Source organism: Orcinus orca, chromosome 15 (assembly GCF_937001465.1).
Source record: "Orcinus orca chromosome 15, mOrcOrc1.1, whole genome shotgun sequence".
In the NCBI taxonomy this organism is placed as follows: Eukaryota; Metazoa; Chordata; class Mammalia; order Artiodactyla; family Delphinidae; genus Orcinus; species Orcinus orca.
The window spans coordinates 72,188,381-72,202,948 of record NC_064573.1 but is presented as its reverse complement, the minus strand read 5'-3'; the positions used below and the strand labels follow the sequence as shown (position 1 = coordinate 72,202,948).

At 54.2% G+C, this 14,568-nt stretch overlaps 1 protein-coding gene across 1 annotated transcript; it reads left to right on the top strand.

Annotated features, from left to right (window-relative positions):
* Nucleotides 1-68: 68 nt before the first annotated feature.
* Nucleotides 69-13,162, top strand: MMAB (metabolism of cobalamin associated B). Its single transcript, XM_049698390.1, has 9 exons — nt 69-252; nt 1,590-1,651; nt 3,074-3,167; nt 5,834-5,891; nt 7,841-7,913; nt 8,161-8,258; nt 8,594-8,658; nt 10,441-10,500; nt 11,943-13,162. Exons 1-9 carry the CDS (start codon nt 137-139, stop codon nt 12,040-12,042), a joined length of 726 nt encoding a protein of 241 aa, XP_049554347.1. The 5' UTR covers nt 69-136; the 3' UTR covers nt 12,043-13,162.
* The last annotated feature ends 1,406 nt before the right edge of the window (nt 13,163-14,568 follow it).

Genomic DNA, 14,568 nt, shown 5'->3' with positions numbered 1-14,568 from the left:
TGTCCCGCCCTGGGGAGAGAGCCACGGACCAATGGAAGATGGCGGCTGATGGGTGGTGCGGCCGGAGGTAGGTGGAGTCACCCCGGGGTCTGGACGGGAGCCTGGCAGGGTCAGTCCCCTACCAGATCCTTGGACCATGGCTGTGTGGGGCCTGGGAGGTCGCCTTGGCTTGCGCGGGTGCCTCGGCGCCCGCAAGCTATTGTGTCCCCGTTTCCAGAGCCGCGGCCCCCAGGGCGTGGAAGACGGGGACAGGTGAGTACCTGGCTGGGAGGGTAACTCAGGCACCTGCCCTGAGTTATGTTGTCGCCGTGGTTACGTCAAACCGCTGGGAGGTCACCGCAGCAATCGCCAGGTGACGTCCTCTTTAGTCGTGACGTCACCGTGGCAACGTGGGCTCCGTGGAAGCCAGAGACCAAGGTTTCTTGGCGCAAGACAAGTCCAAACGAAGCCCAGCATCCATCAGGACAGGGCATATCCCATGTGAGCCAAGAGGGTCATCTTGCCTGGCCTCACAATCAGGAGGGGCCTCGATTCGGATATTAACTTCTCTCCAAAGCAGTTTATACTTTAAGGCACAGAGATACACCAATACGGTCTAAAGATGGCTGTCATCATATACCTTGAAACTTGCACCCCGTTTCCGGACCTCAGACCCTGACTTAATAATGGATTAATCTATTTCACAGATCCAGTAATTTAACCTTTGAATAACCTTTTAATGTCACATTTTAATGTTGACGTCTTTATTAAAGGTGTTGCTATTTGAAAATGCCAATTTTCGAACCCTGTTTTGGCAATTCTCCATTTCGGAGTATACATGAAGCTTTACAGTATGGTAATGGCCCAGGGATTTTTCCCTCCAAGAGTCCCTGGCTTGGTAGAGCAGAGGTAACAGTTTTGGGGTGTCGATAGTCTTGGGCAAGAATCCCAGCCCTACCGTTTCTTCCCGTGGTGACCTAGGAGGCAGAGTCTCATCCCGTCAGCTACAGATTCCTCAAAAACAAAATGAACGGGCTTCCCTGGTGGCGCAGTGGTTGAAGGTCCGCCTGCCGATGCAGGGAACGCAGGTTCGTGCCCCGGTCCGGGAAGATCCCATGCCATGGAGAGGCTGGGCCCGTGAGCCATGGCCGCTGGGCCTGCACGTCCGGAGCCCGTGCTCTGCAATGGGAGAGGCCACAACAGTGAGAGGCCCGCATACCGCAAAAAAAAAAAAAAATGAACATCATAGGTAGTGCTTGGGAAGATTCCAGGGATAATTCAAGGAGATAATGCCTGTAATTCACTTAGCACAGTGCAGAGACTATGGAAAGTGATCGATAAATTCTTTCAGCCAATATTTATAGAGCGTCTGCATTGAGCAATGCACTACATCAGCTATTCTGCAGATGCGGGTGTGGCAAGACATAGAACTTGCCCACAAAGGGCTTAAAACTAAGAGGAACGGAGGGGAAAGATTTCAAGAGATCCAAGCAGAAGGGGGTAAGTGCTGCCTCTGAGGATATGGGTAGCAAACTGTGACCCACTGAAGGACGTGCCCCAGTATATATGCCGTCCTCACTCATCATCTCTTGATGTTTATTTCTCCTTAGGCCACAGCCTTCCTCGAAGACACCCAAGCTCCCCAAGATCTACACCAAAACAGGAGACAAAGGTAGGGTGGGGACAGGTGAAAAATGCAAAGAAAGACATGGCAGATTCCATCTTAAAGTTCTTCCAGATTCTAGGACTTCCCTGGCAGTCCAGTGGTTAAGACTCCACGCTTCTACTGCAGGGGGCATGGGTTCGATCCTTGGTCAGGGAACTAAGATCCTGTATGTCACGCGGCACTAGAAATTGATGGAAAATTCTGGAATGAGAATTAAATAAATAATAGCTTTAAAATATATTTTTTAAAGTTCTTCCAAATTGTTTGCAGACGTTAAAAGTATGTAACAGATCTCAATAGGCGTCACCCAAATGTGATGTGAAATGAAAGATGCCCAAGATATATTAAGTGATAAAAGCAAGTTGCAGAACAATCCAAATAGTTGGAATCCATTGAATAAAAGTGTGTGTGTATATTTATATGTGTGTTCAGGTGTGCATAGAACATTGTGAAAGGTTATACCTTGGACTGTTACCTGGGAGAGAGATTGAATTGTGGGAGAGGGGAATAAATAGACGGGCTTTCATTGTTTCCTGTACATACTTTTATTCTATTATTTATTTTGTAATGAGCATATATTGCTTTGATAATTAAAAAAAATGCCAGAACATGATGTACAGAAAAAAAAAGATGCAGAAGAACATATCAGTATGATACCATTTTCTAAAGTTTTAAACCACGCATGGACTTCCCTGGCGGTCCAGTGGTTAGAACTTGGCGCTTCCACTGCAGGGGGCGCGGGTCTGATCCCTGGTTGGGGAACTAAGATCCCGCATGCTGCGTGGCATGGCCCCCCCCACCAAAAAAAAAAACCACGCAGATTACCAGTATTTATTGCTTTGGGGGTATATTTATGTAGTAAGAAGATAAAAACATTCATAGATGTACTTAATGCCATTGTACACTTAAAAATGGTTAAAATGGCCAATTTTACATTATGTTTATGTTATCACAATAAGAAAAGAAAAGATGCAAAGGGATGATAGTGTTGATGCCCTCCAGCCAAAGACTCCAGGGACGGAATTCCCTGGCAGTCCAGTGGTTAGGACTCCACGCTCTCACTGCCAAGGACCTGGGTTCAGTCCCTGGTCGGGGAACTAAAATCCCACAAGCCAAGCAGCGCAGCCAAAAATAAATAAATAAATAAATAAAGTATATCAGGGAAGAAGTGAGGACAGTGGTTACCCCTGGGGAGGGGGGCAGTGACTGAAAGCGGGGACACGGGGGCCTCTAGGGTGAGGCTCCTATTTCATTCCTTGATCTAGATGCTGATCACAGAGGTCTGTTTCAGTTAGTAACAATTCATCAACTTGTACACTTAGATTCGAGCACTTTTCTGTGTATGTTATCCTTCAAGTGGAAAAATGCTTTAAAAGAGCATATCAGGAAAAAAAACTCTTTAATTTGGGCAGCAAAACATTTTCACAGGGTTTTCCAGCACCTTCACCGGAGAAAGGAGACCGAAAGATGACCAGGTGTTTGAAGCCGTGGGAACTACAGATGAATTAAGTTCAGCCATTGGGTAAGGGGGACGGGATTGGCCTTGAGGTCGGGCTTGAGTTGGTTGTTAGAGGGCATGACTGATGTGCAGCTCTCCAGAGTGCCCGCCAGTCCCAGAGGCTGCCAGCCCTCGATAAACCTTCCTTGGCCTGTGGCTTCCATCCCTCACCACGTGATGCTGCCTCGCCCCTCCATCCCTGCTCCCTCACTCTGCTCGTATGTGTGTGCCATTGAGGTGCACGTGCAAAGTGACAGGTGAGTCGAGCACAGTACACAGGGCATCAGACGTGATCCCTTTCGGGAGGCTTATTTTTTAAGCATATACACAGCCAGAGTTTAGAAGGTGGACTCAGGGAAGTAGTCAGGGTTGGCCGGGCCATGCTGGTGTAACAAACAGCCCCCACATTTCGTGGCTTAAACCACCAAAGGCGTATTTCATCCTCTCACTTCAAGCCCATCGTGGGTTGGGTATGTTTCTTCTCTGCCTGGCCTTCACTCTGGGACCCGGGCTGGTGGGACAGCCTCTGTCTAGAACCACACCAGTAATTGTGGCAGAGGGAAGAAAGACCACAGTGATGCCCACGCTGGCTCTTAAAGCTTCCACGAAGTGACACGCCACCTCTGCTCACATTTCATTGGCCAGAGCCAGGGACGTGGACACATGTGACAGCAGCAGGGGTGGGAGGGGCCGCAAATATTTGAGAACAAAGTTCAGGCCACCATGCTCAGCAAGCCGTTGGCAGCATGAGCTGCAGGTATTAGAAGTACTAGTTCACAAGTTCTGACTCGGCCTTGTGGGTGAAGATCATGGTAATCAGACAGACCTGGGTTCAAATTCTCTCCCACTGCTGACTGGCTGTGTGACTTCAGGCAAATCACCTGGCCTCTCTGAGCCTCAGTTTCCTATTCTGTCAAGTGATCCTAGTAATAGTATCCAATCTCATTGGGTTCTTGTGAGGATGTAATGAGAGAACTCCATGTTTCCCCCTTAGGACAGTACCTAGCACCAATCATAATGCTAGCTATTATTACCATCATAATTATTAAAACTTACCTGTTCATGGTGGCCATTTCTCAGTGATGGGCCTAAGTGAGGTTCTCAGGAAGGATAATGTAGCTAGTCTGCCAGCAGAGGAGAGAGGGCAGACCCCTTGGTGTGTGTGGGAAGGGTGTGGCGAGGGGGAAGTGCACACAAGATGAAGTGGGCAGAGGGGCAGGAAGGCGGGTTCTAGCATCGGCTGTTTAGAATTAGCAAATCAGCAGGCCATCATCCCGCAGGTGATGTGGTGCAGGGGACTGGCCACAGCTCAGTTGTGGATTCTTCCGTCCTCAGATGTTGGCGGAGCATCTGCGTGTGCCAGGCTCTGCTGAGTGGGGAGCCTCAGCCCTGCCTTCATGGAGCCTGCGGTCTGCGGGGTGCGGTGCAGCGGGCGGGGCGGAGCAGACAGATGCTGGAGGGGCAGCCACAAGTGGTGGGAGCGGGGATGGAGCGAGCATGGGGAGGGGCCTCCCGCTGGCCTCTGTCGTGGGAACATCCTCGGTGAGCAGATATTCCCAAGCATCTCCAATGTGCCAGGCTTGAGGCATACGCCCCCGCCTCACCATCCAGAGGGGAAGACCAACACGGGACAGCTTACGTGTGTGCTTATTTAGTTCTGATTGTACGATGGGCTAGAAGATGCACAGTAGTTCTTCTTTTGCCCTTTCAAAGCCATTCTCCTGTGCCTGGGAGGCTGGCCTGGAGATGGTCTCACCACGATTCCCTTGTCCTCTGGCTTTAGAGTTGGTCCAACCAATGGGCAGCACCAGCAGGAGATCGGACGAGGGTGAGAGGGGTAGGGGTATGTGTGACCCTGCCCCCAGCCCTGTGCGGCTCTGGCAGTTGTGGGGCTCTCCACTGCTTTCTCCCAGCTGCCCAGCTCCTGGCGGTGGCCTCTGCCCAGAATGCAGCTCTCTCCAGGGTTGGTAGTGCCTTTGACCCTCCCTTGCCCCTTCAGGCTCTTGCTTTTGCTCATCTCTGCCATCCATCTGCAGTTCCCATAAGCCTTCCCACTCTGTCAGTAGTCCCTTCGTGAAGCTTTTCTCCAGGAACCCTTCAAACACACCACTGTCTGGCAAGGAACCTGACTGGTACAGAAGAGGGTGCAGTGTTCTGAGGGAGGCCAGGGCCACAGTCCTGACCTGCATCGGGGGCACTTTGATTTTCCTGCCCCACCCAGCCTTACCAGCGAACTCCTACTCAGCCTTCAGAGTCCCACTTCCAGCATTGCTTCCTCCAGGAAGCCCTCCCTGAACCCTAATCAAGGCCAAATATCCCAGGACTCTCACCCTTTCCTTCAGAGCACTGACCTCAGTTTGCAACTTCACTGTTAGTCGTGTGACATCTGATTCACATCTCCCTGTCCTGCCTAATGGGGCCTGTGTCACCTCTGTTCATACTGAATCACCTGGACCTGGCCAGAGTAGGCGCTGAAAGAGGAGTTGTTGGCTGGATGAGTGGCGAAAACCAAATACCCGCAACCACATGGAAGGTTACGATGTTCCTCAATGTCAGCAAGAAAATAACGGCCTTCCTGTGACAGCTCAATTAGCAAAATGGCCAATCCCCTGAGAATGTATTGCCTTCCAGCAAGACAGGGCCTGGGGATGTTATATTCGAGGCAAATTCTTCTTCCTTCTTCCTCACAGGTTTGCTATGGAATTAATTGCAGAAAAGGGCCACCCGTTTGTGGAAGAGCTTCAGAAAGTGAGTAACATTGTCTCACCCTGAGCTGGGATTTTCCAACCCCGAGGCCTGGTGGCCATAACTGGATTTGCCAACTGACCATCAGTTCCTTTCTGTGTCACCTGGGACTAGTCCACTTACCCTCTGTGAGCCTCAGTTTCTTCATCTGTAAGATGGGGACACACAGAGATGACCCTCCCTCACAGGTGAGTGGTGAGGTTTGGCCTCAGAGAGGGAAATGTGAAGGGCAGTGGTCTCAGCCCAGGGCAGTTCTGCCCCTCAGGGGACACAGGGCAATGTCTGGAGATATTTTAAGTTGTCTGGGCAACTTAAATGTTTTAAGTTGTCACACTGGAGGTGGAGGTGCTACTGGGATCTAGTGCGTAGAGGCAGGGATGAGGCTAAACGTCCTACAACGCACAGGATGGTCCCTGTGACAGAGGATGACCTGGGCCAAAGTGTTAGTGGCCCTGAGGTTGAGAGACTTGAAAGGCCCAGCTGTGGTTAGCCCTCGGTGGGGGGGATGGTAGGGTTCTTAGAATTACTGTTCTGTTCTTAAGAGGCAGCGGGGGCTCTGGCCCACAGAGAGGACTTCAGAAATAGAGGCAGGGCCACCACCCCCAGAACATGGAGAATGTACCTGGGGTTTTAGTCTGCGTGCTGACCTGAGTCAGCTGCTCCCTGGAGGGTCAGCCCTCGGCCTGCTTCAGTCCTCCAGGCCAGGCTGGAGCCCACTGGGGCCCCTGGGAGCAGACACAGGGTAGTGAGGGGCTGCAGAAAGATGGGAGGCCTAAACTGCTGGAACATTCTATGAATGAGGCACCTCCTGTATGAGGGAGACTGGTCTTCAGCCTCAGAATGAGGAATTGCTGGCGTCTACAGTGGTCGTTTCTGTCTGCCGTGCTCACCTCTGAGCGGGGTTTGCAGAGGGAAGAGGGGGTCAGTGGCGTGATGAGCCCCTCCCTTGCTTTAGACCACGTCCTTTGGGTAACAGTTTCAACATCACCTCCTCCGGGGCCTTCCCTGGCCACCCCTGCCTCCAGCCGGTGCTTCTCCCAGGCTTCCGCAGCTCCTGTGCTTCTGCCTCTAAAGGCAAGCATCACCAGGAGTGTGGCCTGGGCGCCCCAAGGGTGCAGACTGTGGCTTGTTCAGCTGGGTTCCCCGCCTGGCCCCCGGGAGCTGCTCCGGGCCTATGGCAGGCCAGGCAGCCTGTTCCCGGCTCTCCCTGCAGAAGCCCATGAGGTGGAGGCCAGCCCTCACGTTTTACAGAGGACAAAACTGAGGCTCAGCCCAAGGCCGCACAGCCAGGAATCAGCGGGGCTGGGATCGGATTCCCAGACTGGGGCCACCTCTCTCCAGCCCCCAGGGTAAACGCCGCAGGTGGCCGGCGGCGGAGTAGTACTGTGATGCCCCTTTCCATCGGAAGCCACAGAGACACCACGAGGTTAAGGAACTTACCCAGCGTCTGCTGCTCGGTGGCTCAACAGGTTCCAGTCCACTCCCGGGTGGGCACCGTCTACTCTCACCGACTGTGTCCTGCTCCCGGCACACTGCCACGGTGGCTGTCTCATCAGAGGGCACAGCCCTGTCCTGTATAGTTTAAAAAGCACTGTCAATTTGGGTCTCTCCGCCCAAGTGTTATAGGTTAGAAAACCAAGGCCGTCAGTTTAGAGAAAAGAAAAAGACCTCGAAGGGCCCGGCACATGGGAGAGGAGGGTCGGGGTGAGAAGACTCCTCCTGACTATCGCTGGGCGCTTGACACTCCCCGTCTGCGTCACCCAGGGCCCCTCCCAACAGGGCAGACGTGCTGTGCTGCAGGTTCAGACAGAATTTGCTGATTAGCCTTTGTAAATGCCGGCTCCTTAGAGGTCTGACAGCTCCCGGCAGGCCCAGCCCTGCACGTGGACGCACGAGAGCCCCGCTTGGCCGGCGTAACAGGGTCTTCACCCATGCCTTCCATTCCTCCCCAGATCCAATGCTCCCTGCAGGACGTCGGCTCTGCACTGGCAACACCGCGCTCCTCAGCCAGGGAGGCTCACTTAAGTAATTCTCTCCCTGAACCCACTGTGTGTGCTCAGAGGGCCCTGGGGGGCCTGGGCCCGTGGGTGGGGGGAATGACTCTGTCCTGGGTGTCGCCTGGGACCCCTGTCAACCTGGCCTGTGCAGCCTGAGACGGAGGGTCCCTCTGAGCCAGGGGAATGGTTGGTGGGCACCCAGGTGGGAGGGACGGGGTGGGCTCCTTGTGATCCTGGGGCAGTGGCCTCACCGCCACTTCTCCTTGGCTCCACAGAACATGCCACGTTCGAGGCAGGGCCCATCCTGGAGCTGGAGCAGTGGATCGACAGATACTCCAGCCAGCTGCCCCTGCTCACGGCTTTCATCCTGCCTGTAGGTACTGGGCTGCCTCAACCTGGGGGTGGCTGCGGGCCAGTGTGTTGACCAAAACACACAGGCAGGAATTCAGCCTCCCCCCTTTTAGTTTTTAACAGCGACAGAAGCTTTCCCCCAGCCCCCAAGTCCCCTCCAGACCGTCACGGCTCCCTCCCCAGTCCTGCCTGCTTTGGAGAGGGGTACCCAGTGGGTGTGCCCCGGCAGGGCCCCTGGAGACAGAACACTGCCTGTTGTGGGCGGGGCCTGTGTGTCCCTCAGTCCATCCAGGCTCCCTGCCTGCAGTGGGCACCCTCCCCCCACCCTTCCAGCCAACACCCGCTTTCTCCTTTCAGTCCGGAGGCAAGAGCAGCTCCGCACTGCATTTCTGTCGGGCCGTGTGCCGCCGAGCTGAGAGACGGTACAGGGGTGCGGGGCCGAGGGAGCGGGGCCTGGGCAGAGAGACAGTGATCCTGACGGGGGTGGTGGGGTGGGGGCGGAACAGCACGTGGGGATCAGAGCTTGTGCAGAAGCAGGCAGCTCCAGGAAAGGGGAGGGGGAGGCCCAGCGGGTTTAGGCGATTATTTGTAATTATAATAACACTCACGTGGTATGAAATCCAGGTGCGTATTCAGTGAGGACTCCCTGTTCCTGGGGTTAATTTAAATGGTGGGGGTGGTCTCAGCTGAGCAGAAAGGATTGAAAAGCTCCACACCATGATAAGAGCTATGAGGGAGGGTACTTGGCACCAGAGTGACCCAGCCTGGGACTGGGCATGGGGGGTACTGGGGGCACAGTGGACAGAGTGCCCAGGGTGAGGGGACAGCAAGGGCAGAGGCGGCAGTCTGCATGGAACACACACAAAGGACGCCGAGTGTCTGGTCCAGAGTGAGGGGCGTGAGGCATGACGAGGCTAGAGGCTGAGCTGAGGCCAGGCTGGGCAGGGCCTCATGTGCCCCGAGAGCTCTGCATTTATCCTGAGAGCCTTTATCCTGCGAGCCATTGATGGGTTTTAGGCCATGAGATGACATGCTGGCTGCTGGGTGGAGAAGGGCCCAGACCAGCCACCTGCTACCCCAATCCCCCAACTCAGTCAGGAGAGGAGGGACACACCCCCCCCGCCCCCCACCAGAAGCTCCTGACTGCCTTTTCAAGGAAACTTTAAAAGAGTAATTGCGGGGCTTCCCTGGTGGCGCAGTGGTTGAGAGTCCGCCTGCCGATGCAGGGGACACAGGTTCGTGCCCCGGTCCGGGAAGATCCCACATGCTGCAGAGCGGCTGGGCCCGTGAGCCATGGCCGCTGAGCCTGCGCGTCCGGAGCCTGTGCTCCGCAACGGGAGAGGCCACAACAGTGAGAGGCCCGCGTACCGCAAAAAAATAAAAACTAAATTAAAAAAAAAAAGAGTAATTGCAACATCTCCATTTACACCACTCATAGACCAGGCTGCCAGCCGGCTTTACAGAGAAATGGGAATAAAGCCCTGCTTTATATAACCGGCAGGACCGTGCTGGGCACTTTGTATCCATTATTTCATTGATTCCTTGTGGTAACCTTGGGGGAGAGGTGGTGGCAGCCCCCACTCTACTGGAGTCAGGACGCTGGGGCTCAGAGGTGACACCGTGGCCAGGGTCACCTGGGTGGTCCATGGCAGAGTCTGGATTTGAGCCCCGGTGTGTCTGCTCCATACCTGAGCTCCGTCCATAGCCCCATGTCATAAAGATTTCACTTTTAATGAAAGGCCCTTGGGGCCAAGTGGTTCCTAAAGTGATGCTGAGTCACCAAAGAGCTTCAGCTTCAAAAGGAAAAAAGTCATTTGTACAAAGCTGTCCACATCAGCAGTGCTCATAGTAGCAAAAAATTGGAAACAACCCAAAGGCCCAACATCAGGGAATGGCCGAGTGGGGGGGGGGGGTCCTGAGGACACCAAACCCGTGCCCAGGTGACAAAGCCCCTGGGGCAGGAGACACAAACCTGGGGCCTCGGTTTGGGGCGAGCACCTCCCAGCAGGAGTTATGTAGCAGAGGCGACGTGCGTGGAGGGGCTGCCAGCTCACTGGCGCTCAGCAGACAGCACCATCTAGCGTGTCTGCACACAGACTGGCGAGGCTGCAGCGGGAGTGAAATGCTGAGTCAGGACGCAGCTCCTGCCCCCAAGCGTGTTGAGCCCGTAACGTAGTGTGATGCTGTGTTTCCTCCCCTCCTAGCGTGGTGCCTCTTGTCCAGTCTGGTGAGACGGATGCAAACGTGGCCAAGTTCTTAAACAGGTACTCAGATGGGATCTGGAGGGTCTTTCTGAAAAGGTAGGCACTTCGTGGCTCCAGCCCTGGCTCCTGTGGCTCCAGCGTGGGCCAGGCCAGGGCTGAGAGCTGAGGGACCCCAGGAGCTGCCTGGGGTCCAAAAAGTGACCTCACAGCCAGGGTCTGGCCCCTTGATGTGGTCACTCCTCCCCCAGGACATGGCCTGGGCTTTGATGGTCCTGACCAGCTCCTTTCCTCCTGGGAGGGGAGTGGGCCTGAGGGGAGTGAGGACCGTTCTGTTCATGTCACAGTAGTGATCCTGGGGAGCCTTCCAGCCATGTAGGTTGTGTGGGCTGAGCCAGTTCGTTCTCTTAGCAAGGAAGGCATCACTGTGCAGATGAGGAACCAGCATATGACAGCCCTGCGGCGGGGGCGATCACCCAGAGCAGAGTCTTCCACTGCCCAGTCCCCCACCACACTCCCAGAGAGACAGCCAGGCATCAGGAGGAGGGGGGCATGGTTCCAGGAGGGGGCACGGGTCAGGGAAGGTTCCAGCAGGACCTGGCATGGAGCTGGCCGCGGGGTAGGGTTGGGGCAGGGAGAGAAGAGGAGGGTGGGGTCAGTGCGGCCCGGAAACAAGGGAGAGCACAGGGCAGCTTCGCAAGCTAACTGCCAGCCGCTGAGGGGCAGGCTCGCTGCTGCCTCTCCTGTTTCCCTCCCCACCCAGCCCTGCCCAGAGGCCCCATCGCCGCCGGGTCAAAGAAAGAAGGGAGGGGGGCACTAGGGTCTAGCCCACTAGAACATTCCAGGCCAGTGCTTCTCAACTGGGATGTCTGGCAATGTCTGGAGACAAGTGGGTGGGGGCTGGGGTGCTGCCCAGTGTCCTACGATGCACACAACAGCTCCCTCTTCCTGCCACGAAGAATCACCCAGCCACAAGGAATGATCCCGAATGTCACTAGTGCCGAGCTTGAGAAGCCTGCTCTAGGCTCCCTCTACTCAAAGAGTAGACCAGCAGCACCAGAATCACCTGGGCACAGTTTAGACCTGCCAAATCCTGGGCCTGGCCCAGCCAGTCCTCCCGAATCAGAATCTGATCTGCATGTCACCAGGATCCCCAGTTGACTTGTGTGCACACCCCAGTTTGGGAGGCACCAGTCCTGTTCACTGGAAGGTGCAGAAACCAGGGAGTGGCCCAAAGTCACCAGCCCTGTGAGGTCAGACAGGGTAGTGGCCTCATCCTGCAGGAGCCACCCCAGCCCTGGCGCCAGAGTCGGGCGCTGGGCTCTCAGGAAGCTGGCCTGGAGCGCCATCCATCAAGCCCAGGTTGGCTGAGCACCCGCTGTCCCACCCGATGCTCCTGGGGCACGTGACTGATATTTCCTCCTAGAAGGCTAATATAGGGAGGATCCTGTTAGCATTGATCTCTCATTTCAGATCATTCCATTTGCCTTCTTCTGCCCCTCCAGACTCAGTGACTATCTCTTCACGTTAGCCAGATACACAGCCATGAAGGAGGGGAATCCAGAAAAAATATACAAGAAAAATGACTTGTCGGTCCATGCCTGAGGCGCTTGGAAATAATGGAAAAAGGGAGCTTTGCAGACTCCTCCACAGTGACAACGGGAAAGGAAGACTTTGCCCTCGTGTCCTGATTCCTGAAGATCTCACCCAGAGGGGCCAGAAGCTGGTCTTTTGTCCAGACCCCGCTTCCTCTCAGGGCCCCCCACTTCCTTCAGGAGCTGAGGCCGGTGGAGAATTCTAGCCCCCTCCCCTGGGCTCTCCTCAGCCTTCCAAAAAAGAATAAAAGTGGGAAAGGCTTGAGGGTGTGTGTGGGGTGTGTGTGTGGGTGTGGGTGTGGGTGTGTGTGTGTGAGAGAGAGAGAGAGAGAGAGAGAGAGAGAGAGACAGATGCCCTCCACTGGCAGCTCATTTGGAATGGTACCAGAGGCCCTTGGAAATGTAATTGTGATTTACCTGTGCCAAAGGGGCTTTAAAATGTCACATTTATAAAGAGTAAGGCAGACAGGATTTGGAGTTTAGTCACCTCTGAGCCACTCATCAAGGGGGAAGGACGGCTGCAGACTGACAGGCGAGGCCTCGGAAACACTTGGACTGAAGTGCATGTGTGGCGAGGGTGCAGCCCGGAGAATCTTCTCTAAAGGGGAGCCTTCCTCCATCAAGGGACGGACATCCCGGGGAGAGGAACACCACCACTTTAATGAGGGCATGTCCTGCCCGGGCAGGTGGCGTCCAGGGTCAGAGGTGAACTGCGTTCAGCTTCAGGCTATAAGCTCTTATGTTTCCAGCGAGGCTGACGCAGACCAGACCTACTTCTCTGATGTTGCACTTGGCTGGTTTATGCCTCTGAGATCCAGGCCACAGCTTATTTTATTTCAGTTGTCACTGCTGCTCCCTCCCGCTAGGAAGTGACCCTGCCAGTGCCAGCTGTGTCCTTGGGAAGGGGGATATTTATGAAGGGCGAGGAGGCAGCCCTGAGAACCTGAAGACTCCACGCCACTAATTGCAGGAAGCAACTTGGGAAGGGCAGGCTCTCAGTAACTGTCAGGGCGGAAACACCCAGTGAACTCCATCCAGCCATCATTTATTAGCCTGAAGCTCGGAAGTCTGGTCCCTCCAGCCATCCTTGCCAGCAGTTAGGAAACATTAAAACGATGAGTTTTGTGCTAGCTTTGCTTTCGTTCTTAACCACCTTACCTGCTCATTTTGCTGGAGGAACATCATTATCTCGTCCCTTCTGGGTCCTTTCGTTCCTGGACTTGGGCAAAGTGGCTGAGGTGCAGGTGACCGTGAGTGAAAGTGAAAACCCTCCAGGAAGTGGCCCCGGCCAGCAGTTGGCGCCAGGTCTGGTGCATGGTGGGCACTCGGCCTGTGTGAACAGAACTGAGAACGTTACAGAATAGGCTAAAGGTGGTTCACTGTCGGGCAGGCACTCAGGCTGGACCGGGGAGGGTTATGTTCCAAGAGCCCACAGCAAATCCATCAAGTGACTAGGTCCTGCCCACACCTTAGCATCTTCCTGGAAGGAGCAGGACGTACATAATAAAAAGTCCCACATGCCCCACTGTAGTGAAACATCTGCAAAGGACAAGAGGAGTTCTTTAAGTAGATACAGTGTCCTCATGGGATGATCTCTGAAACAAGGCCTTTTCCTGTAGCCATATCCCCTCCCCAGCAGCCCTTGCTGGGAGGGGCTGTCGCAAGCCAGATGGTAATTCTGGGTTCCCAGGTCCCACACCCCCTGCATCATCCCTTCCACCAGCAAACATCCCCGAGAAACAAACACCCCTGAGAAACATGCAGGTGCAGGCATGTCCTGTGCCACTGACCTGGGAAGAACTGAGGCGGCCTGCTGGGGAAGGGCTCGCCCAGGGGACGGGTCAGTTTGAAACTTTCGCTCTTCTGCTGTACCTTACATAGACATGTGGGAGCTGGAAGCAAAAGGAAAAATGTGTTCACCTCCGTACACTTAGCAAAACATCCTCCCTGGTCTCGAACCCAGTGGGAAAAGTTAATGAAAACTCCATGATCGAAACACATGACTGTATATAAAGCCCGTCTGCAACTGCTGTCAACCCTTGTAAATGGTCGTCCGCGTCACACAGCAACGCAGGTCGGGAAAGAAATGGCAGGCTGTTTTTATTTATAATGGTGATACCTTGTCAATCATAGATTTTGGTTTTGCATAAATTTGATTTTTAAAAATATCGTGGTGAGGGACTTTCCTGGTGGTCCAGTGGTTAAGACTTCACCTTCCAGTGCAGGGGGTGTGGGTTCGATCCCTGGTCAGGGAGCTAAGGTCCCAAATACCTTGCGGCCAAAAAAAAACCAAAAACATAAAACAGAAGCAATATTGTAACAAATTCAATAAAGATTTTAAAAATGGTCCACATCAAAAAAAAATCCTAAAAAAAAATACTGCAGTGGAAAAAATTCTGTAAAAAATTGCATGGAAGTTATTTCTCTTGCTTCCTGGATTTGGGGGTGTTCCCATACATTTTGCACCCAAGAAAGTGCTCCACCTGCCTCTCCCTGGTCCAGGTCTGGCTCTCAGGATCGTATTTAGGGCCACAGT

Excerpts from the sequence above, each read along its gene's own strand:
- MMAB (XM_049698390.1), top strand. The coding sequence starts at position 137 with ATGGCTGTGTGGGGCCTGGGAGGTCGCCTTGGCTTGCGCGGGTGCCTC. Across the intron at positions 253-1,589 it reads GGCGTGGAAGACGGGGACAG|GCCACAGCCTTCCTCGAAGA; the intron begins GTGAGTACCTGG and ends ATTTCTCCTTAG. Across the intron at positions 8,259-8,593 it reads TCACGGCTTTCATCCTGCCT|TCCGGAGGCAAGAGCAGCTC; the intron begins GTAGGTACTGGG and ends TTCTCCTTTCAG.